General features: G+C 41.3%; 1 protein-coding gene across 1 annotated transcript; it reads left to right on the top strand.

The window, feature by feature from the left end:
- Positions 1 to 231: 231 nt before the first annotated feature.
- On the top strand, positions 232 to 24,977 carry Atp6v1b2 (ATPase H+ transporting V1 subunit B2). Its single transcript, XM_027388879.2, has 14 exons — positions 232 to 407; positions 7,375 to 7,430; positions 11,913 to 12,011; positions 12,442 to 12,535; positions 12,669 to 12,746; positions 12,961 to 13,100; positions 13,364 to 13,465; positions 13,797 to 13,894; positions 14,452 to 14,575; positions 17,083 to 17,233; positions 19,365 to 19,447; positions 20,062 to 20,166; positions 21,543 to 21,672; positions 23,693 to 24,977. Exons 1-14 carry the CDS (start codon positions 272 to 274, stop codon positions 23,830 to 23,832), a joined length of 1,536 nt encoding a protein of 511 aa, XP_027244680.1. The 5' UTR covers positions 232 to 271; the 3' UTR covers positions 23,833 to 24,977.
- Positions 24,978 to 25,193: the final 216 nt, after the last annotated feature.

The raw sequence follows: 25,193 nt of genomic DNA on the forward strand, positions 1-25,193 counted from the left end.
GCTTCGCCTCTTTCCCCGCTCCCGTCCCCGGCCCCGCGCTCCCAGCACTCTGGTCAGCTCCCTCATCGCTGGCGAGCACGCGCACGCACTCTGCGCCACCCCCGCAGAGCGCGAGTCACGAGGCTGGGGGCGGGGCGCCGCCGAGAGGGCGGGGCCTCTGCCGCAGCTTCGCAGCGCGCATGGGCGGAGCCGGCCGCACGGGCCTCCCTGCTATATCTGCGCCTGCGCCGCGCCGCGCCGCTGCGGGGCCAGTCGGGACGGAGGAGACAAGATGGCGTTGCGAGCGATGCGGGGAATCGTGAACGGGGCCGCGCCCGAGCTGCCCGTGCCCACCGGTGGGCCTATGGCCGGATCTCGGGAGCAGGCGCTGGCCGTGAGCCGGAACTACCTCTCCCAGCCTCGTCTCAGTGAGTAGGGGAACGTGAGCGAGCGCGTCTGCCTAGCCTGTGCTCACCTGTTCAGCCGGCGGGGAGGGAATGGGCTTGATCTCCCCCGTCGCACGGTTCGCGCGCCCCCCTCCAGCTTTGCGAGAGCATTCCCGTGACTTGCGTGGGCAGAGGGAGAGAGCGCCCACTGGAATCTTCCCCGAAGACTAGTGGGCGCTTGGCGATTGCCCCACCCTCCCCGAGTTCCCTGTCGCTGAGGGCCACTTCTTGTCACTCGGATCGTCCTCGGCGCCTGGCCTCATTTGAATGTCTTCGGGTCGAGGGAACGCCCACTCCCTTCCCCTCTGCCCCCGAGGACCTCTGGGCAGGTGGACTGTGCAGGAGGTGTAGTGTCATCGCTGACGTGGGCAGGCCCGCGGCTAGAAGAAGGACGTGTGGCTTATTCTGTAGGGACCGCTTCATGGGAGGACACCTAGATACCTGAGAGCCTTGGAGCTGAAAAGTACCCTAGTCAAGCGAGACGCCTCAGGTTCTGGAAAGCAGAGAACACGCCAGGCTTCAGACTTCTAGTTATTGGCAAAGGAGGAACCAAAAGTCTTTCTTAATCCTTGCTTCATCTGTCGTTTCCTCGTTTACCGACCAGTTAACCAAATAGAGTTGTCTGGAAGGTTCCTTGGCAAAGGCTAAAAGCTTTCCCCCATATCTAGTGTTGTGTGCATAGGCTTAAGTGTAGTGATTATAAAAGACCTTAAACCACGTTTAAGTAGACAAGTCAGGTATTCCCAAAGATACGGCGGCTCTTATTGTCTGAAGATTTCAGTTGTATAGCAAGCATCGCACCTCTTCACAGCTCCCTTGAAACCAGAGAGAGCTTTGGAAAGAGACTTCTTTAAAAGGTGTCTGTTGTTTTCCAGGTAATCAGCTTGCATTTGCACTGGTTAATTGCCAGCCTGGCTCTGCGGGTGGCTCATTAGTTAAAAAGAATTTCAGATGAAGGGTTTTAGCAAGGCGCCCTCCAGCCTGACTAATCCTGTGCTGAGCTGTCAGTGGGTCATGTGATAGCACACTGCAGTGTGGCGAAGGTAGAAGACACATTGGAGACTGGATTGCTGAGATGAGCCTTTTGGGCATTTCTTTTTTAAAGAATAATTGTTAGAATTAGAGAATGCCTGTTAGGGGCTCATGGGAGCAGAAGGAAACATTGAAAAAGTCGACAGATTTATACCCAGGAATAATTAGATTATTAGGAATTGCATTTGATACGCATGCTTTGCTCTGGGCATTGTGTGACTTCTAGAAAGAATATTATAAGGGTACAATAGTCTGCTTGCATGTAATCATTCAGTGTCAATTCAGGGAGCATAGAATACTCCATGGCTAATGTGGTAAAGCCCTTCAGGGATATGAATAGTGTTTCCCCACCACCTACAAGTGCTTGACCAGTGGCTGAGTTTGCTCAGAGGTGGTTCCTGCTGACTAAGCTGTTGCTGAAAGTGCTTAAGTTGCCCTCCTTGCATCCCTAAGCTCTCAGTGTCTGACCTAGGAAGTGCTCTGTAAATTCTGTAACTTGCAGTCAACTTGTCCTAGTAGCTCAGTGAGATTTTTATTATGGATAGAGTTTGCCAGGTGTTGGAATACTGTACTTAAGCAAACAACTAACCGAATTTAAATGCCATCTTTTACTATTTTTGCCACGTTTTTATTCTAATCAATTTTAAATGGTTCCTGGTAAAATATTAGCATCTCAATTTTTATTATTAAAGTTTCATGATACCCTCTAAAGTGGTGCATAATTATGGTTAATTGATATATACTCTTCTTTAAAAAGATTTTGTTTATTATATGTACAGTGTTCTGCCTGCATATATGTTTGCACACCAGAAGTTACCAGATCTCATTATAGATGGTTGTGAGTCACCATGTGGTTGCTGGGAATTGAACTCAGGACCTCTGGAAGAGCAGCCACTGCTCTTAAACTCTGAGCCATCTGTCCAGTCCCCCCCCCCATATATACTCTTTGATTGAAGGAATGGAGTAATATTGGCAGTTGCCCTGTGAAAATTAGATCCTGTTTTAAAATATCTTCAGGTTGGGCTGTTAAAAAGAAATGGAATGTAAAATATTTAGGCTTGAAACTAGTAACTAATCTTGAACACATCATTTGACTTTTTGACATCACAGGAAACTTTGCCTTTCTTTTAAACCTTAAGCAAGATCAACAATATACAAAGAGCTTTTAAAGCAGAATATTTCAAGATTGGTTGGCTCCACTTTTCTTGACTCTGTCAACTAACCTTAAGTTTCTTGTGTCATAAAGCAGAGCCCCAGAAAAAATCAGAAGTAAGGGACTCTGATTGCTTTTCTTCTAGAACTTCTCTTTCAGGTGTCCATTGCTCAGGTTTGTTCTCTGCTCTTTCGCAATACAAGGGATTGCTTTCTGAGTTTTTGTTTTGCTATTAAGGTGGTGCCTAAAGAGCTAGTGCTTATTGTGCAATGATTTTTACTTTAAATATGTCACAATCTTTAAGGATGTTAGTAGTGTTGAACAACCTCCTTCCCTGCAGGAGCAAGAGCCAGTCAGTCATCTGACAGAATGTATTCTTTAAAATCTTTGTAATTCACAGAGTTTTGTTTTTTATTGGTTGGTTGTTGGGTAAGTTGTTTGTTTTGTTTGAGAAAATGGACTCTCTTTGTAGCCCTGGCTATCCTGGAACTCACTGTGTAGACCAGGCTGGCCTTGAACTCAGAGATATGCCTGCCTCTTGTAAAGTCATTCACCACCATGCCCAGCTTGTTCATTTTACCCAGTACCTCTGGCAAGACTGGAACTTGCTATGCAGTGCAGTAGCTGTCCTGCCTCAGCTTCCCAGTAAATCATGGTTTTTCGATACTACTTCATAAATGTTTTTGTGCAGATAACCATGTGTCTGCTGTGGCTTTGCTGTGTGGTGTACTTGGATGCCACACTTTGAAGTGATAGCCGTCTCCAACTACCAATGGTTATCCTGATGAAGGCCGGGTGTGTTGGACTAAAAAACGGTATCTGATGTTTTCCCTGCTTAGTTTTCTTTTGAATACTTTCATTGTCATGGAAAGGGCTGGCTGTCCTTGTTTTAGTACAAATGCTAGGACCTGTGATTTCCACATACTGTTACCAGTTAGAAGAGATTCAGGACCACAGAGTCGTAACTATATAATTAAAGGAAAAAAAATCACAAAACTTAGTAAAACAAGCCACTGGTCTTCCATTTGGTAACGTTTTTTCAGGGCTTTAGTGTCTGAAAGTTTTAGGAAGTTTACACTGGCCTTGCTTACCTTACAGTATTTTGTAAATATAAAATCAAATAGTCTGAAAATGCTCAGTAAAAATGTGCCTTGCTCTCCGTGGTATGGTACTATTTCCACTTAATTCAGGTTATGGGATCCATTAGCTCAGTCTCTATGTGTCTGTTTAAATTACACTAATGTGCCTCTGTTTCATCTGTACCACACTAGCTCTCCTATGTTTTTCAGGTTGACTATGAGGGAAATGGTACCTGTCTGTCAGATATCCCACTCTTGGCTTGCAGAGCTTGTATCTGCTTGATTTATTAGTAACTGCAATGGGTCCAGTAGCCAACCCAGACTGAAGTTAGGGCTACTACTATTCTGGCAGCTGTAAGTTGTGGAGAAGGGTAGCTTTTCAGCAGTGACAGAATAGAAACCAGGGAAACTGCCTGACCCACCAGACTGTAAACATCCTGTACTTTTCATGGCTGAAATTGTGGGTACTGTTGCTAGTTCATTGTTTGAGGCAGGGGCTCACAGCATAGCTTAGGCCAGCCTTGGCCTCACAGTCTTAAGTGCCAAGATTACTGGAATGTGCTGCCATGCCCAGGCTCAGTGTGTAGTTCTTAGAGGGTGCTGCTCTACAAACACTTCCGAACATGCTGCTAGTTCAGTTTTAGGATTTGGCTCAAGTGGCTGGAGACAGGCTTCATTCAGGTTCAGGGGCATGGGCCAGCTCCTTCTCTCTGAAAATGATTTTTCTATTTTAAAGCAAGGAATAATGGAGCTGTTGCTATTAATTAGTCAATCTGTAGTGTTTGCTCATTGGCTTTTCAAAGGCCATATGCTCATTGTTGCAAATTTAGAATTCTTTTTTAAATTAAATTTTATATATTTATTTATTTATTGCCTGTTTGCTGTTCTGGGGATTGAACTCAAGACCTTTAAGCCTTGTCTTCTATAGTGAATGTCAGCTCCACTGTTTCCAGGAAAAGACGTGACTAATGCTTCTTTTTCTTGGTCATGTGTTTTGCTTGTGACTGGCAAAACTTCATAGTGTGTAATGAGTTTGAATTTTAACCATGAGATTCTGAGCCATAGTTGTCAATACTAGAAATTCAAAGTACTGTCTTGTCTTTTCTTCTTTCTTTCTTTCTTTCTTTCTTTCTTTCTTCCTTTCTTTCTTTCTTTCAGTAGAGAATTTTAAGAATTGGAGGGATTTTAATGAAGTGTTTTGAGGGTTTCTTATCAATCCAGTTATCTCCTCCCCTGTGCCTGAAGGTTTAGGAAAGGTTTTGGAAAAGACTAGGCTTTTATATATTTTAAAAGTGGGTTTCAGGAAGTAATAATGTGGCTCACTTTGCATTTCCACACATCAGTTCTAGAAAGTCTTTGAGAAACAGCATTTGGAGTTTTTAAAATGAAAACAAAAAAGAAATTTTTGAAAGGTTGGAATTACATGTTTTTAATAACAGTATTAGATTGTGTTAAAGCAGTAGGAATATTTTCCCAAAATTGGCCCAAAATGCAGGAAATCTTAATGCCCTTATCCAAGATAATAAGACAGTTTCCATTTGGGGGCCCCTATTGAGACGGGTACAGTTCAGATACATTGAAGCAAATATTTGCAATCTGGTTTAAATGTCTCAGTAGGGAGTGGGCTTGCCTCTTCTGTCCCAGAGTCTGCACCAAGACACTTGCTTCCTGGCCTTGGGCAGGAGGGATTGGAAGCCCCTTGAGTGGACAGACTGGTTAGTAAATTGTTTCCTCATTCTTAGGAAGATGGTTATTTGTTCCCGGAATCTTTGTCCAAGCTGATTAGAAGACTGCAGATCAGACAAGTAAAACATTCCTGATTAGTTAATAGTTTCACATGAATTATTTCAGGCTTTATGGTGTATTCTCTTAAATGATTTTTTTTTTAGCTGTTTTGATTGCTAATTTTGAAGTTGTCTGTTAAAAGTTGCTATTTCCTAAGTATTTTGTGTCTAGTCGTCATGAACCTTGCCAATAGAAACTTGTGAATACTCCTTGCTAAAATGGGTGAGGGGTTGGAAACACAGCTCAGAAGTTGTATGCATTCCCGCTTTTGCAAAGGACTTGGGTTCCATTCCCAACACTCATGTCAAGCCCTTCTCAACCACCTTGAATTCCACTTCAGGGAACCTGGTGCGCTCTGGTCTTAGCAGACACCTGCAAGCCCGTGGTGGTATACATAAGATGTAAATAACCATGCATAATACATGTAAATAAAATATAAATAAACAGGTAAAATATGTGTTAGAATAAGTGAAAGAAGACTAGATGTTCTCTCTAGGGCATACTTTGCTATGAATAATAATGATCTCTTTAACCTGGTCGTAATATTTGACTTTTTTTGTCTAGAACCTATCCTGTCCTAGCCCTCCTGGTTTATAGATAGGGGCACTGTGCCTTGCTGACTTTGAAATATTTTTTATAATATATATATATATTATATATATATATGATATATATTTATATATGTAAATTTGTTTGTGTCCATTTATTTATTGTGTGTGTTTGTAAGTGTTTGAGCAAGTGCATGTGTGTGGAAACAGAGGACAACTTACTTTTGGGAGTCCGTTCTCTCTCCTCCTCCGTGTAAATCCTGGAGAGTGAACTCAGGTTGTTAGTTTTGATGGCATGTGCCTTTACTTGCTGAGCCATCTCAACGGTCTCCTCTATCGCCCTCCCACCCCTGCTTGCTTGTCTATGTATTTGGGGTGGGACGGCACTGGAGAGATAATTCAGTGGTTAACAGCACTGGTTCTCACTTACCTTAACTCTAGTTCCAAAAGATCCAACAGTCACTTCTGACCTTCACAGGCACTATACATACATGGCACACAGGCATGCATGCAGGCAAAACATGCATACACACAAAATAAAAAGAAAAGTTAAAAGAAAAAATTTAAAGAATATATTTCTTGGCTGGTTGGTCACTCATGTCTGTAATCGCCAGCACCTGAGAAGCTGAGGGAGGAAAGTTGCTACAAGCTCAGGACCAGCCCTGGGCTATAGAGTGAGACCCTGTCTCAAAAACAAGTAAAGAGGACTTGTCTTACTGGGTGAGGTGGTACCCACTCAGGGAAGTGAGGGACAGGTGTCTGTGAGTTCAAGGCCAGCCAGATCTACATAGTGAGACCTGTTTAAAAAGCAACAAGAATGCTTGGCTTACTTGAACCCTGCTAGTTTTCCGTTGCCTGTCTCCTCCCTGACAGTGTCTTTCCACATAGTCCCTGTTATTCAGATTCCATAATGGCTTTCCCTTCCAGCCACGTTTTTCTCACATTTCCTTTGTGAGTTTTGTCACTACTTTTTAAAGTTGTTAAGGATTCCTTTCCCTTCCTTGTCTGTTCAGCAAGGGTGTTGCCAGGAGATCTCGCATGACTGCCACCACATTGACACTCCCCCCGCCCCACATGAAAGCGGAGCTTTTAAAGGGGAGCAGCTTCCGTGCTTGCTTGGTACCCTGGGTTCTGAGAGCAGTGGCTTACTTGGAGTAAGATTCAAATGTCTTTGAAGATGGATATGGAAAAGTTGCACAGGAGCAGCTATGTTTTAAAATTCATTGAAAACTTGTGTAGTTTTTTGAGTATCCATGTTCTAGTAGGTAGATGAAGGGGAGGGTTGTTTTTGTTAAAACCAGAGAGCCATGTCAGCTTGTGCTATTTCACTAAACACAACTCTTTCTTTCCAGCCTACAGGACTGTCTCAGGAGTGAATGGTCCACTAGTAATCTTAGATCATGTGAAGGTAACGGCACGTCCATTGCGGTCTGACTATTGTTCTTCACATTTCACCATTACTCTGTAAATCTGTTATGAATTGTAACTCATTCTTGGGTGTGACTGTAAGTATGCTCTGTAGGAAAGAAAGACCAAAAGTCAGAAGCCTGGGTTCTGGTACTAGGTTTAGTGTGGATTCTATTTCATGGCCTCAAGTCCCTTGCCTCCAAAATTGGAGGAGAGATCTTACTTTATGTAGATTTATAGGGGGAAAGACAGAAATAATGAGTGTGTTTTATAGCCTGAAGGATATTATACAGAGATGTGGCATCTTATGTCCTCTGTCAAAGCCTGATGTGTTACAGGCTTTTTTAAAATAATATTTTTCCTCTACTAAATATTAAACTCTTGAATAACTAAGTGTACTTTATCTTTGAGAGCCTGATAGGGACAAGCAAGTAATGAATATACAAGAACTGATTATCTCAATAGTAGCTGAAAACCCTAAATAGAGTAGTTTGTCCCCGATTAGTTAATATGTTGTTCTTGTATGTCTTTTGTGAACTTACTGTTAATTTTAGGAAAGGAGTTGTGGAATCTAGTTTCTAATTGGTTACTCTGGACTAAGCATTTTACAGTCAGAGTATTGTCAGAAAAAAATACAAATAAATATTACAAACAAAACGTTTTAAAAAGAAAAGGAAAAAGTGTCAGAGAAAGTAATTAAAATAGTGTGCTCTCTAGAGTTTCTGTTGTTGGCAGTTGGGGAAAGCCTGGGAGAAGCACACAGTCATGACTGTCTTGAGAGACGCTAATGATGATCATGTATGTTTTAGCAAGTCACCCCCTGGAAGCAGAAAATAAATTGAGAAACATTTTTTTTTTTTTGAGAAACATATCTTAAAGGGCAAAGTGCATATTCTCTTTAGCTTTATCACCACAATAATATTTTCATTTGTGAGAAAGGATTCTTACAAAGTAATAATGAGAGTAAGCCTAGCACAATTCCCTCTGGCCCAAAAGGAGGCTTTGGGTGTCCTCTGTCACTCTCTGCCTAGTCCACTGATGCATGGTCTTTCCTGGAACTAATACTTGTGTTTTCTCAGCTGGATTGGGAGTCCTTAAGTCCCACCCATCCTCCTGGCTCCAGGCCCCTTTATCTACCACAAGGACAGCAGGCAATAAGCATACCTAGGAGACCCTCCTACACAGGTTCTCAACCTGTGGGATGTGACCCTTTCACAGGGGTCACATACTAGATATTTGCAGTACAATTCATAATAGTAGCAAAATTACAATTATGAAGCAACAAAATAATTTATGGTTGTGGGTCACCACACCTTGAAGAACTGTGTTTAAGGGTCACAGCATTAGGAAGGTGGAGAACCATTGCCGTGATAACATTCTGTTTAAAATTAGTGAAAGCTACCCTGTTTCCTTCTGGCAATTGAATTAGTTTCTCAGTAGACCTGAAATTTGACTCATTTCTTACACCTCACTGACCTTGCCACATGTATTCCCTATACTTTAGTCATACATTACAGATATCTAGGTAGACACAGCTACTGTCTGACTATAAATCAGAGGATCTCTATTCATTTTCTGTAATTAAACCTCATCCAAAGCAGAAACAAGGTTCATTTACCATTACTGAGTTATTTTAAACGGTATGCTAAGAAGTAGAAACGATTGGCCATATGAGTAAGTATTTGAACCCTAAGAAGCCCTGAGTACAGGGGCTTCTGTCCAGAGGTACTGAGGGTAATGCATGTCCGCCTGGGGCTACATTCTTTCCAAACAAAAACTCCAACTCTCAGTCAGGGCTTTTATGGAGAATCCATTATGTAACTATTGTTGATCGAATTGTTGGTCAGTATCAACTAAGTCAATCTCCAGTCTCTCTTCCCCCCTCCTCAGAGATCAGATCATGGGGTATTTGAAAACATCCAGCTCTCTAATTGGGAGCTTGGTTCACGTGGACAGTGGACACCCTCTATGATCTCTAGAGGTTTCTCTACAGTCACCACATTAAGGTATAAGTGTGATTGAAAGGACTTACTGTGAAAAATAAAGACTTGCTTTCATCGTGACTGTTCCTGATACTTAGAAAATTACAACTGTTTTAGGAGCTGTGCCCAAGAATTGAATAAAAGCTAAAAACAATCAGGAGTTAGATGAGAACGTGTGTCACTGTTGCTGTCCATCCTTATGTTTGACATTGGCAAGCAGTGGGGAAAGAGCGAGAATGTAAAGGGATGGGAAAAATAGGAACTGTCATTGTTCTCCATGGGATCACCCGGAAGCTTAAGTCATCAATACTGTTTGTTAGAAATAGTAATGAAGAGTTGGTATACGAAACCATTGTAGCCTCTGTGCTAGATGTAACTTTTTATAGAGAAACCCATCAGGCTCAGAGAAAGGCCTACAAGACTGTGTATTTCTGGAATACACAGAAATTCCATTTGTTTTGAGTGGTTCCACTTAACTTTGATTGGGTACATAAACTCAAATTTGTAAAAGAATTGTTTCTTACCAGCTAGTACAGTCAGGGTAGGGTGAGGGAGCCTGGGGAATTAGTGAAGGGATAGACCTATCCATGTAGCAAGAATATGAAACCCAAACAACTCTGCATGTGGATGGCCTTTGGTTCACGAGAAAGACTCATACATCTCCCCAACACACAGACACGGTTTCTATGTGTAGTCCTGGCTGTCCTGAAACTCACTCTGTAGACCAAGCTGGCCTTGAACTCAGAAATCTGCCTGGCTCTGCCTCCTGGGTGCTGGGATTAAAGGTGTGTGCTACCCCTGCCCAAGACATGTTCTCATTATGTAGCCTACTCTGGCCTGGAATTTGCAGTCTGCTTGTCTGGGCCCTCTGGGTGCTGCTGGGATTATACCTGGCACACATGAGTTTTTGACATGGTGAATTGAGCATTGTGAGGCCCTGGGAAACATTTTATACTAGTCAAATGTTGTTGGAACATTCATTTCCCAAATAAATAAAAATGAAAAATAAATCAATAGGAAATTAAATATGAATGGACTTAAGTGAAACATCAGTCTATTAGAAGCCTATCAGAAGACAACACTGAAAACCCGTTTATGACTCTCAGGCCAATGATTTTCCTAAATAAAAGATAAAATCACAACAACAACACTTTTATTCCACAAAAGCTTACAGAGTTTTGTGGGATAGGAAATGCCATAAGCAAAATTAAAAGATAAGAAAGATTGTTTAGAAGAGGATTAATATTCACATTCTATAAAACCCCAAATGAGTAAGAAAGTAAAAGATTGGCAAAAATAGAGGGGGAAGGAGATTGTTTTTTGTTTGGTTTGGGTTTTGGCTTTTTCGTCAGTTAGTCTGGTACCTTTGTAAAATAATTGGGCAGAAAATGGCACAATTTGCATTTATATGTGCATGCATTCACTGCTAGTATGTAGCTTACTAACTTTTGTGAAGAGTGTCGTGTAAAACTGAGGATTTATTTTGTCACTATTGTAGTAGTATAATATGGGACAGCTCTGTGTTTCATTAGGTGAATAGCTGAATTAAATTTGGCATGGTCATTAGATGAGTTTTTCTTTTTGATACATGATCTCACTATTTACCTTGGTTGGCCTGTAACTATGTAGACCAGGCCTGCCTCTGCCTCCAAGTGCTGGGATTAAAGGCGTGTACTACCACACCCAGCTTGCTCATAGATTTTTAACTATCAGCTGTGTAAACATTAATTTTCAAATGTTCATTTATTAACATCTCTAAAACCCAAAGGTCTTATAATCCCTAATGCACAGTAATTTGATGGAAATGATTCCCCCACTCAAAGCACATAGAAGGACACATCTCTCAATACATCTTGTTGGTAAATTATGACTCATACCGTGATGATGTATTATGTTAAACATGGGTCAGTACAGTAAAGCAAGTTACCCAATGATGAATCAAACACTTCACCAGTAATAAAGCAGAATCTTAGCTAGATATGGTAGCTCAGGAACTTGTAATTCCAGACCTAAGGAGGAACAGACAGGAGGCTTGGGAGTTTTTTGAGGTCATCCTGTGTGTGTGTGTGTGTGTGTGTGTGTGTGTGTGTGTATGTATTTGGGTTACATTATATCCTGTCTCAAAAATCTTTTTCCTCTTATGTGAGGCCTGGGTGATTACAGTACACATAGCCCAGAAAATGAACATCTCTTTGAGTGACAGAGACATTGCTATTGGTAATCTTTCTGTAGCCTCAAAATCTGAAGGTATACATATAGAGGAAAATTAGGACGTGTAATTGCTATGTTTTTGCAAGATAATATCCTCCTCTCTGTACCTTGTACTAGTTTGCCATTTGGTATGCCAGTGAATATAAGTGAAAGGGACCCAGATTCCACTCCCCGTGTATTTGGGAAGGTGGGGAAAGTACACAGACAACAAGGTGAGATAGAGATGCATAGAATATCTTGGGTAGCTTTTAGAGTTCTGATTCTTAACCCTTCACTGTCTGCCTGCTTAGTTTCCCAGATATGCTGAGATTGTCCATTTGACCTTACCGGATGGCACAAAAAGAAGTGGGCAAGTTCTGGAAGTCAGCGGCTCCAAGGCAGTGGTTCAGGTGAGAGCAACCCTTAACCATGAGCCATTTCCTAGTGAGAACCTGGTAGGGAGTTCCGTGACTGGACGGTGATGAAAAGCCACACCCACTGATGATTGGATGCTATCAAATGCACCTGACACAGTTCTTACGTATTTTCTCCTTTCAATTCCTAGTTTTAATGTTATTTTATTACAGGGAAAGAGGTTTCTTAACATGGTCCCTAAAAAACAGTCAAGAGCAGGGGTAGGTAAAATTTCTAAAAGTGGCCAGAAAACCAAAAGTCCTTAAATTTTCTTTCTTTTTTCATTTTTCTTTCTTCCAACCATCATTTTTATGCATAACTGACAGCTTGCTTGTGGTATTTGACCCTGCAAGCAAGACCCTTGGTCTGTTAGTGTCCCTGACTGAAGTTTCTATTACCCTCCTGATTGACTCTTTTTCTTGGTAGGTATTTGAAGGGACATCAGGTATAGATGCCAAGAAAACATCCTGTGAGTTTACTGGGGATATTCTTCGAACACCAGTGTCAGAGGATATGCTTGGTAAGTGAATATCACTCTTCATTGTGCACACAGATCTGTTTCCTTTTAAACGTAGTTATATAATATCTAGAAACATGAAATAAGGATATGGAAGTCTGGGTCTATTCTGTTTTCTCTTATTGCTGTTATATAGGTCGGGTATTCAATGGATCAGGAAAACCCATTGACCGAGGTCCTGTGGTGCTGGCTGAAGACTTCCTTGACATCATGGGTAGGGGCAATAGATGGATTTCAGTGTTGGGAAAATAACATCTGGCTTTGGGGAACCTTGCTTCAGAGGCAATAACTGTTATGGTATCACAAAGTAAATAATTTTACATACGAAGAAATTCATTGTATGGTTCTGATTCCTTAATTTTATTGCTACTTCTATCCCTGAATAATATGCAGCCATTCTTATATCTTCCCTTTTTGGAATATATCAGGTCAGCCAATCAACCCTCAGTGTCGTATCTACCCAGAGGAGATGATTCAGACAGGCATTTCTGCCATTGACGGCATGAACAGTATTGCTAGGGGACAGAAAATTCCCATCTTTTCTGCTGCTGGATTGCCACACAACGAGGTGAGAGCTAGGGTACTTGTTGTGCACAGCATGCCATGGGGAGACTCTCCAGATGTATTAGCTTAGTGTACTTTTTACTGTCTAGCCACCCAATTCAGGCTTATGTGTCTGCCCTCTTACTTCTGCTTCTCTATCTTTATAAAATGTTAACACAGTTTTGTTGATTAGGTTTAGTATTTAAAATATTCAGGAGTTGAGGATAAGTGACTTTGCTGTCAGAATATGATTTTAGTTTGTGGCTTGTTTCTTTTCATCCTCAACAGATTGCAGCTCAGATCTGTCGCCAGGCTGGTTTGGTAAAGAAATCCAAAGATGTAGTGGACTACAGTGAAGAAAATTTTGCCATTGTGTTTGCTGCTATGGGGGTAAGTATGGTATTCTCTTTGGGAATAATATAACATTAACTGTTGTTAGAAAGAGGTTATAAATACACAGACATTGTCGACTTTGTTCCTAGGAAGAGCTTGCTTGGCATTTTAGCAAAACCAAAGAATCAAATTTAGCATGTGGCTGAAACCTAATAATACTCTGTGCCCAAAGTGCTTTAACTCAGATTTACATTTTAAAAATAGTTTTAAAAAATGGATGCTTGAATTTTTAAAAATGAAACAATTTGGATTCTTAGCTTGGCCTTCATCAGAAATAGATGTTGAGAATTTTCTATCTCCCAGCACTGATGAAGTCATTAATATTTAGGTAAACATGGAAACAGCCCGGTTCTTCAAATCTGACTTTGAAGAAAATGGCTCAATGGACAATGTCTGCCTCTTTTTGAACTTGGCTAATGACCCAACGTAAGTAAATATGGTCACTTCTTTCTGTTTGAGAAGACGGGGATCAAAGGAGTTAAGGAGGTTAATGTTCCAGTGAAAGCCTCTTCACTGTTGTAACCCTGTATTTAAATTCCAGTCGACTTGTTTCACTTTCCAAATGACGGTGTGAATGTAGACACTGAAGCTCATAAAGTGACCAGTAATACTTGACTGGATTGTTGTACATGTTAAATGACAACATACGTAAGAGTTATTAGGCCATAATGGAAAATCAGTAAATAACTTTTTTCTTATCTGGGAACTGTATCACCTATTTGCTTCCTGCTCCTTTTGTCACACCCCTTCTCAGTTTTAAGAAACAATAGATCTGAGAAATGACAAGTATTTGTAAAATAATTTAATCTTGTGGTACTTACTGTTCCATAAGTACACAGAGTAATTGCCTACAGAGGCATCTTCAAAGTGAGAATTGTCTTTCTCTCCTGGATGTATTAAGACTGTCAGAGGGGAAATTGCTACTGTGTCCAGAATTGTTTTTGTTCTTTCTTTTGAGTGACCTGGGACTTGTTTCCTTTCAGCATTGAGAGAATCATCACTCCCCGCCTGGCTCTGACCACAGCTGAGTTTCTGGCTTACCAGTGTGAGAAGCATGTCCTGGTCATCCTGACAGATATGAGTTCTTACGCTGAAGCACTTCGAGAGGTAACTTTTCCTTCTCTCCCTCCTTTCCTTCCTTCCTTTCTTCTTTCCTTATATCCTTCCTCCTTCCTTCCTTCCTTCCTTCCTTCCTTCCTTCCTTCCTTCCTTCCTTCCTTCCTTCCTTCCTTCCTTTCTCCCTCCCTCCCTCCCTTCCCCCTCAGTCAAACAAAACGGGTCAATGTTTAGGGTTATCTAGCTCCTTTGTAAGTTTCTGTTTTTCTTTAATCCTGTTTTTGAGCTTGTTGCTGACTGACTTTCATCAGAAAAGACAGTATAATTTTTTTCTCTCTGTCAACTTGGAAATATTAGAGGATGAGATTAAAATAATAGCCTGCTTATCACATTGTCACTGTCTACAGGGTCTAAGAAGTCAGAAAGTAACACAAGCTTGTGATGGTGTTATACTCCCCGAAAATTCCTGTCCACGCTCTGCGTATGTTAACCCTTTCCAATACCTAATTTTTTGAAATTTTTATGTGTCTGAGTATATGTATTTGCTCATGGAGGCCAAAGGAGGTCAACAGATCATCTGGATGTGGAGTTATAGATGGTTGTGAGTTTCACAGTGTGGGTGCTGGGAACTGAACCCAGGACCTCAGCAAATGCTCTTAACTTGCTGAGCCATCTCTCCAGCCCCTCAAGTCTCTGTTTTTAATGATTATAATATCTTAATAAGTGGTCTGGCAACACTGTCTTTGGAACTTTTTTCTCCAGAAAACAAAAGGTTTGTTTAGTAACAGTTATAACACTATCATGATGCAGAAATTTTGGGGTATTTTAAGACAAGTTCCTGGTATTTCTAATAAGTTACTCTTTGACTACATGAAAAGACTTCTAAGGAAACCTGCTCTCTAACATCCCTGATTATAATCCTCAAGATTATCACCACACTATCACAGTGTTCATGTTGACTCTGTGAAGAACTAGTGTCTTATTGAAACAGATCAATACTTTTGTTAAGAACAACAAAAATGAACTATAAGGAAAGACTTTTTTTTTTTTTTTAATAAACACACCTAGATTTACTTCACATTAGATTCAGTAGCATCAAAGTGCTCCGCCAGATTGCCATGGCAGTGTCATTGTGCATTGATGACTGCTGGTCTGTAGATCATACTTTGAGTGATACTGCAAAAACCCTGCATTAGTAATACTGTAAGGTTCTTGTGATGGTGGAGTAATGCCCAAATTTGTGTCCTGAAGGAAGACCTTTAATTATTATTACTTTGTCCTGGCTCTGTGATCAAGGTCATATATAGCCCAGTCTAGCCTTGAAAACTTACTATGTAGCTGAGATACTGACCTTGAATTTCAGATCTTCCTGACTCTCCAAGTGTTGGGATTCTAGACATATGCCACTAAGCTGGGCTCTGTCTTTCTTCTTGAGAAACTTAGATCTGAGCCTCAATTCTGGCTGTAAATTTGGAGTATACTTTCTTGTTTGGCTGTTATGAAGATTTGACTAATGTGTGAGTCATGCAACAAGTGATTGGTTCTTGGTATGTGTTCCTCGTTTTGACCTCTTCAGGTCTCTTTTACATGAAAGTGAATTGTTGCATAACATGACATAGTTAATGAATTGAGATTTTTGGCTTTAGAACTAAGGTTATAGCTAGAGGTTTTTTCCTAGTACATTGTTGCAGTAAAATCTTAGCAGAAAATCTAAGTGTTTCGTTTTCTTTTTGAGACAGAGTCTCAGTGTGGTCCAGGCTGTCTTTGAATTTATAGAACTCCTGCCTTAACCTCTCCAGTGCTGGGATTACACGTGTACACCACCACACCCAACTAAATTTCTTTCACAGAATTTATTTATGCATATAATATTTATTATTGTCACTCATTTTTAAAAACGTAAGTGAAAGCTTATGAGAAAAGCAGAAATGCTTTTTGTTCCCAAACTCCAAAGGTTACTATCTATTCAGAACTAAGAAAAGAATAGTCAATAGCGAAGTGAAAATAGAGGAAATGACTGTGTTATAGAATCACCCTTCCAGCCCCAACTGAATTTCTGATCCATTTTAATATTCAGCATTTTTTTATTCATAACCACTAATTTAAGTACTTTGTTGGGAATATTCAAGCAGACATTCTTTTATATTTTTACTTTTATTCTTCTCTCATACATTACATCCTGACTGGTTTCCTTTCCCCCTACTACTCCCGGTCCCTCCCCTCACCTCCCCCTCACCTAGATTAACTTTTCTTCTGTCCCCCCCACCCTCACCCCTAAAAAGCAATCTTCCCAGCGATATTCACCAAATATGGCCTAACAAGATACAGTAAGACTGGGCATGAATGAGGCAACCAGTAGGAGGAAAAGGGTCCCAAGAGTCAGAGACACCCCCATTGTTGGGAGTCCCATAAGAACACCAAACTATGGGACCATAAGGTGTATGCAGAGGACCTGGCTCAGACCCATACAGGGACCGTGTTTGTTGTCAAGCAGACATTCTAGCCAGACTTTTTTTCTTACTCTGATGTGGTATCCTCCTTCCTTGATTTGCTATCAGGTTTCAGCAGCCAGGGAAGAGGTTCCTGGTCGGCGCGGTTTCCCAGGCTACATGTACACCGATTTAGCCACCATCTATGAACGTGCTGGTCGAGTGGAGGGGAGAAATGGCTCTATTACCCAAATCCCTATTCTCACCATGCCCAATGATGGTGAGTTTGCATATTTGATTACACCAGACTTCATCACTGTAAGGGCCTTTGATTTGTGAGAGAGATAATGTATTTGTGTGCACATATGTGTTAACATTCATTTATGTGTGTGTATGTGGAGTCGGGGAGGTACTTTACACAGTGTGCTAGTGGTGGTCAATTCTCTCCTACTATATAGGTCCTAGGGAACTCAGGTAATCAAGCTTGAAGACAAGGCTTTTACCTATGAATCAGCTCAGTAGCCCCAGGGCATTAACTCTGTAGAAGGCAACCATCTACCTTTTTGCTTTAAAATTCTTCTGAGAGCTTGACCTCTGAGGTTTACCTTAACTATACACTTAAACCTCAGCAACATTTTCATTTGACAGTTATTCCTAATTATCCTTATTACTTTCTGTAAGAAAAGCAATTTTCTTTGTAATTTGAATATCAGATTTTCATGAATGATCTATTATTTCGAATGTGTGCTGTTTTCAGAGCACTGTTTTATTTATAAAGAATTTGTCTCTATTTAATTTAAGCTGCTTGGATTTTCTTGTGAGCCAGTCATTTAATAGTTAAATGTGTGTTGAAGAGCATAGATGTAAAGACCACAGATTTCTGAGATGTTTAACCCCAGCTTGGGTAAGAAGCAGCTTGCTGTCCTGGGCCTGTGCAAGAACATGGTACAGCATGGCTGAGAGTGCTCACAGTGGGGCTCTTGGACATTCCTTTACCATCATGCCCTTTGTCCATATTTTTTTTTTTTTTTTTTTTTTTTTGGCTTTTTGAGACAAGGTTTCTCTGTGGCTGGAACTAGCACTTGTAGACCAGGCTGGTCTCGAACTCACAGAGATCCGCCTGCCTCTGCCTCCCAAGTGCTGGGATTAAAGGCGTGTGCCACCACCACCCGGCTCCATATTTTATTTTTAAATATGTTACTTTTAAGAGATATATTGGAAAATAACTCACTGTGGTGAGCACTGTTGTGATGCTTTGTAAGCGTCCGTGGTTTGATTTTCATCACGGTGTTGAGCACAGAACAGTAGAGTGATTTGTTAGGAAGTGGGAGCTCTTCAGCTCATATTCTGGATTTACAATCCACAGTAGTTGTTTTGCATTGCTTGGGCCATACACATGTCCTGTTCCAAAGGAGCAGACACAAAGCGCCTGCTTCCCTGAACCAGTTAGAGGCTTACCACTTGTCATGGTCATTGGGTGTTTGCCTGAGCTCCACTGCCATTGCTGTGTGTCTTGCATTTGCATAGAGCTTTGTGCTTAAGATGGGACTTTTATGTTTTAAGAAGAAAGCACATAACTAGGAGCAAGTGTTTACTTCATAGTGTACAACACCAACGCATGTTGGAACTACTGTAACTGAACAAATGAAATTGCCATTTAATATGGTAACTGCTAGGCACATTGCCCTATGTTTAAATTTGATTAAAATGAAATTTGAAATTAAGCCCTTCAGTTTCATTATCCACGTTCAGGTACTCAGCAGCCGTGTTTGGCGAATGCCTTTCTGTCCTGCTTCCATGTCTGTTGCTGTGATTAAACATCCTGATAAGCCTGGCAGTGATGGCACAAGCCTTTAATCCCAGCACTCAGGAGGCAGAGGCAGGCCGGTCTTTGTGAGTTCAAGGCCAGCCTGGTCTACAGAGTTCCAGGACAGCCAGGGCTACACAGAGAAATGTTGTCTCAAAACAACAAAACACACTGATAAAAAAGCACCTTAAAGGAGAAGGGTATGTTTCAGGTTATAGTCCATCATTGTAGGAAAGTTGGCAGGAACTTCAGACATCTCATCCATGGTTAAGAGCAGAGCCATGAATGCTCTCAGTATCTCACTGTTTCCCGTACAGTTGGGATACCCTGCCTAGGCAGTGTTTCCATCTATGGTGGGGTATATTTTCACATCGATTAATTAAGATAATCCCCCTCAGATATACTCACAAGCCAACCCAACCAAGAGTGTCGTCCCAGGTTGTATTCAGTTGACAGTACCAGACAGCACAAATACATTATCACAGAAATGTATTCTCTGTAGCTCTTACAGGCAGTGCTGTGTAGGTGATACAGATTGGCTTCTTGCGAGATTGGCCATATGAGGTAGCCATGTGCTTAATAACTTATGCCTTTTCTCTGGCAGACATCACTCATCCCATCCCTGACTTGACTGGGTATATTACTGAGGGCCAGATCTATGTGGACAGACAGCTGCACAACAGACAGGTACTGACACTTGAACAGAACAGTTGACTTGATTTGCTTTTTGGAACTATTGGACAGTATCAGCAAAAGTATCATTTCTGTAAGCTAAAATGTTGCAATAGGCAGAATGCCATAATTAAGAATTACCATTTCATTTTCATTTATTGTGCCTTTAAATGGGATCCATTGTCTCAAGGAACTTGGGTGGTTTATGCTAAAGGTGGTATATGGTTTAATCTGCCAATTTTATTAATAGAAGAGCAGGAGTTTTTCTAGCTTTGTAACAGATTTCCAAAATCAACTTTTAGGGAGATTATTATAATCTTTTTATTTTGCTTACAAAATTTTTGTCCATGCAGAAGATTGTTTAGATGGATACTATAATAGTCTAATCAGTTGGAACTATAGATTTTCAAAACAGTGTGTGCTCTCTTTATATTTCTCTTTTTTGGATCTGTTTCTCGAAAGAAATACTGTGTCCCAAGTGTTTCTCACTCCTGTTTCTTCCCTAGAAGGTATTAGACCTCATCTAGGAAAAAATGCCTGCAGATTTATGTGAAACAAGGGATGTTTAAATGTTCTGTACAGTAAGACTTGAATTTTACACAGTTATTTTTTTTTTCTTTCTACCCAAGATTTACCCACCTATTAATGTGCTGCCCTCACTCTCTCGGTTGATGAAGTCGGCTATTGGGGAAGGAATGACCAGAAAGGACCATGCTGACGTCTCTAACCAGCTGGTGCGTGTGTGCTTCTCTGAGGATGAGGCTTTAGAGACTGCCATTGTCTAGGTGTCGTGCTGTCCTACCCATAACTCTTCTAGCATTCATTTTTTCTTCTGTTGGTGTTGGTTTGATACGGAATAATACCCCTTTAGAACAAAGCACCGTTTTTCCATAAGAATAACTGATGCTACTCAAGGTTAAAATACCAAGCTTGGGGCCTGAAGCGGACTCCGTGGTTACAAGCATTTGTCATTTTTGCTCACCTGACCTCTGAGGGTACCAAGCATGTATATGGTTCACAGAAATACATGCTTGCAAATCATTCATGCATATAAAATAAAATCTTTGGAAAATAAAACCTAACAACATACCATGTTTGGACAGCTGGTGGTGTCAGACCTGTAGTCCCACTATTCAGGAGGTTAAGGCAAAAGAATTGCAGATTGGAAGTCAGCATGGACTTCATAGTGACACTGTCTCAGAAAACAGTAATGGCAACAACAAGAAAATAACTAAGCTTGTAACTCATTTCTGATACTATATGGTTTTAAAATTTATTTTATTGGCTATTCTGTCCCTATTTAGGTGCTGTGTGGGTACTGGAAATCGAACCTGGCTCCTCTAGAAGAACAGAACAGTCCGTGTTCTTAACTACTGGGCCATTTTTCCAGCCCACAGTTTTTAAATTAAAAAAAAAAAAAAATTGTTAAAACAGGGCTCAGTTGGTAAAGGCACTTGCCACCAAGTTTTACAATTCAATCCCAGGGACCCACATAGTGGAAGAAGAGAGCCAACTCCTGAAAATTGTCCTCTGACTCTCACACATGTACCATGGCACATGCATGCCCACAAATAAAAAACTACTTATTTAGTGTGTGTCCCTGTGCACACTAAATAAATAAATGTGATAGAGATTTTAAATATGAAACTAAAAACAAAAAAGCAGTATGTTCCTTTAAATACCAATCATATCATATTTCAACATTGATGCTATCACATTTGTTACTTAACATATTAAACAGCCAACAGAACACTGAAGCTTAGAGTTGTGTATATTCTGTGAACTCCCTAATGTCTATAGATTGTACATCCAACATGAAGAAAAACATCTGACCCTGCAGTGCAAATGGCAGGCCTGTGAAATCACAGGCCTTTGAGTGGGTCCTGCAGAAATTTCTCTTTGGTTCTCTATCTGCTGTAAATTCATGGGTGCACTGGGGAAGTATATTTTTGTTGTGTGGGTAATGTCTGTATTGCATGGCTGAACTGAAGTGCATTGAAGGTCTCCTGAGTGCTTTCCTGGGAGCTCTCAGAGTTAAGCTTGGTGAAGAGTGCTGCAGCAGGACATTTCTGTGTACCGTGCTGTTGACATACGCCTCTGTCCTCTTCAGTACGCATGCTATGCTATCGGCAAGGATGTGCAAGCCATGAAAGCCGTGGTGGGAGAAGAAGCCCTGACCTCAGATGACCTGCTTTACTTGGAGTTTCTGCAGAAATTTGAGAAGAACTTCATTACTCAGGGTAAGATGATTCCCTCACACACAGAATGTCTCAGCTACTATGCCTTCCTTGCAAATCTGAGGACTCAGGTTGGTCTCTGCATGTTCTCTAATGAGACACTCCGATTCCTTCCCTCTGACTTCTGAGCATCCTTAGGGAAGCTCTAATTAGATTTCACAAAGCCCAACCACTTTTTTTTTTTTTTCATTTTGTTTGTTTTCTTCCTGAGCATTGATTCACTGTCCTGTGGGCTCTGATTTGCTGTGTAAAACCCTCACCTTCTCTCCAGCTCACACATCTCCACCTGCTATAATTATTTCTTTTTGTATGTTACTATTATCCCTAAGGACCCAGCAGCCAGAATGAGACTTCTCCAACTGACCCCTTCCTGCCTGCCAATACTCTGCTCTGTGAGCTGTCTGTGTCTGGTGGGGACATTTTCCCAGCTAACCTATCTCAGTTGCTGGGCAGCATTTTGTTGTTTTGTTTTTATTTTTGAGAATCTCATGCATGTTTCCTTTTTTTTTTTTTTTTTTTGTGACAATGCCTAGTCTAGTTGACTGGACAGCATTCATAACCTTCCTTGTTCTTTAGTGATCAGATACTATTCATTTGTAGTGTTCTACTTACTCTATTATTTTTGTATTCTCACTACAATATTTTGTTCAGTAGTTCTCAAACTTTGATTTGCTTTTTGCATCAACCAAGCTTCTTAAAAGTGCTAAATCTGAGTCAATAGTTATGGGTAGGACTGGAGATGGTGGAGGTTCCGGGGTGACTGTAAAGCTGCAGGTCTGTAACCAGGTCTGAGGTTAGCCTTGTCCCATCATCCTTAGCCACCGGTGCCAGCCTTACACCACTCACAGCTGAGGGGAACTATTCATAATTTTACTGGTTGTCTCTCTTCTAAAAAGCTGCTAGTGGGTTTCTTTAACACACATGTGGGTTAAGGCTAGAAATACTCCATCCTTTACTTCAGTGGTAGTTACAAAAGGTGTGCTGCTTTGAAGTAACACCTGGTGATACACTGAGGATTTGGGTTTTTTTTGTTTTGTTTTTTGTGTTTTTTGTTTGTTTGTTTGTTTTTGTTTTTTTGGAGACAGGGTTTCTCTGTGTAGCTTTGGAGCCTATCCTGGCACTCGCTCTGGAGACCAGGCTGACCTCAAACTCACAGAGATCTGCCTGCCTCTGCCTCCTGAGTGCTGGGATTAAAGGCGTGTGCCACCAACACCCAGCTGTCCTACACTGAGGATTTGTACACTCTTTCTTGCATCATACATTTGATACTTATATTGAAATCACTGCACACAATGACTTAATTGTTTGAGGTTATGGATGGAACCGACACGTGCTAGGCAAGTACTTAATCACTGAGATACCCCATTGGTCTTATTGGAATTTACTTTTTCATTTTTTTTTTAATGTAGAACCTAAAAAACGGTAAAGTTTTCTAGAGAAAGGAGTCCATAATTCCAGCCACTCTTAATCTTGTGGTTGAAGATTTGTGTGGGGGGATAGTGGGGGGCTAATTCTATTTTAAATATAATAATTTAGTTGGCTTGTAATTTTAGCACTTAAGAGGTAGAATTTGAGGCTTTCGTGGGCCACTCAATGACAGTCTGTTTCAAAATAAAGTTTTAAAAACCTCTGACCTGTAATATATTTTGCTTTGTGGCATTTGAGGCTTTCTAAGTGTCTCTGTAGATTTCTGAAAGCCTAGCTCTTTTTCCTGTGTCCTAGTCTGTTTTTTGCTGATCCCTGAACAAAATGTTGGGTCTAATTACCTTGTTGAAGGATCTTACTTGTCTGTCTCTGTCCACCTCAACCCCTTACACCAACATGCGCACTGCCCGTGGGCCTCTCTGCACCTCTGGTCTCTGTGATACTTTGTGCCCTCGTTTCTACACCCAGTCTCAAGTCCTAACCCATGTTTTCTTTTTTGTACTTCATGCCTGCACTGATTGCTAGTCCACAGACAGAATACTGAGAAACACTTGTCATTTGGAAGGGATTTACCATTAATTCAGTATCACTGTTTTAGGTCCCTATGAAAACCGCACTGTCTATGAGACTTTGGACATTGGCTGGCAGTTGCTTCGAATCTTCCCCAAAGAAATGCTGAAGAGAATCCCTCAGAGCACCCTGAGCGAATTTTATCCTCGAGACTCTGCAAAGCACTAGCTACTGCTGCTTGTGTGGCGTGACCCTCTTGTGAAGTACTGGTTCTGTTTCCTGATTCCTTTTGCACTCCTCCATTCCCACCTGTGTGTGGGAGTTTACCTGTTACCCTGTAATTAAAAACAAAGGCTAGGTAACTATTGTGCCAGTGTTGCAAAGTTTAAACTGCTAACAGGTTGAAAGATCCCTGCTCAGAAAACCTCACCTCAGTGCTTTCTTTAAAGTAGCTGAGAGCTGGAGTGAAGTTTGTTTTCTGATGTATGTATTTGTACATAGTGGAGAGCTAGTTGCTAATAATGTCTTGTTTGGGTTTCCCAAACCCTACCTCTCAACTCCCTGAAGGGTATCACTGTTTTGAAGTTAAAATGCTTCAGTCTCAAATTAGGGGCAAGACGGAGACTGGAAGAATTCTCCTTCAGAAAAACCAGGAGGCTCTTGGCTGAGTCTTCCTTCTGGAGTGCTGGTGTGCCTGTGGTTCTGTCCTCTGCTCTATGTAGATGGGTTTTACTGTCTGCTGGTGCTTTCTGCCAGTGCTGTGAGTTGGGAATTCCTGTGTGGCATCTTTCTCTTTGAGGCTCCCCCAGAATCATGCAGCATTGCACAGCTGACATTCTCTTGGCAGTGGTGACATGTCTTGTGCTGGTGATTCCCACTGGGGTACAGACACAGGAGAATGGAGATTTGGAAAAGGCCAGGGTACAGTTAAGAAAACCCTCCATCCCTTCCTCATCCTGATGGTTATGGCAATCTAGGTTCCTCTGTTGCCTCCTCACTCCTGAGGCAGGGTGTGAAGATGGTAATGACTTGCCCTTGGGTTTGTTGTTTGAAACGCTGTTCAATCCCCAAGCTTTCTGACCCAGCTCTGCTTTTTCCAGGTGATCTTGTGGCACATATGTAATGTTTCTTTCATTCCTGCTCCTTCCAGGCGTGAGCCCTTAGCTATATTCTGTTCACCTCTGCCATGTCTGCTGTTGGGTCTCTGTGCTGTGTGTTCTCAGGTGCAGCAGTAACTTCCCCACTCTGTGCATTCCATCTTCCAGTTGTTTTTCTCTGAGGGGATGGGGAGGGGGGGGTCAGCATGATTATATTTTAATGTAGAAAATGTGACCTCTCGTTATAAATGAAAATAAATGTTAAATTAAATGGAAGTTCCCTGAAATGACTCTGTCTTCTCATCAGAAGGGGAACATCAGCAAGCAAGTGGGCAACCTTTGTCCTCATATGACCTTCGTAATGAATGTGGCCTGTGTTGGGGTGTAAGAAATGGGAGTGTATTTCATATCTCCTGAGGGCTTGAATTCAGAAGGCATCTGTGTGTGCAACTGTAGAGTCCGGTCCACAGCAGCACTCAGGTTGCATTTATT

The sequence above is a fragment of the Cricetulus griseus genome (assembly GCF_003668045.3).
Source record: "Cricetulus griseus strain 17A/GY chromosome 1 unlocalized genomic scaffold, alternate assembly CriGri-PICRH-1.0 chr1_0, whole genome shotgun sequence".
Classification (NCBI taxonomy): Eukaryota; Metazoa; Chordata; class Mammalia; order Rodentia; family Cricetidae; genus Cricetulus; species Cricetulus griseus.

Coding starts and splice junctions, on each gene's coding strand:
- Atp6v1b2 (XM_027388879.2), top strand. CDS start 272: ATGGCGTTGCGAGCGATGCGGGGAATCGTGAACGGGGCCGCGCCCGAG. Junction 12,012..12,441: donor GCTCCAAGGCAGTGGTTCAG/GTGAGAGCAACC, acceptor TTTTCTTGGTAG/GTATTTGAAGGGACATCAGG. Junction 17,234..19,364: donor TCTCACCATGCCCAATGATG/GTGAGTTTGCAT, acceptor TTTCTCTGGCAG/ACATCACTCATCCCATCCCT.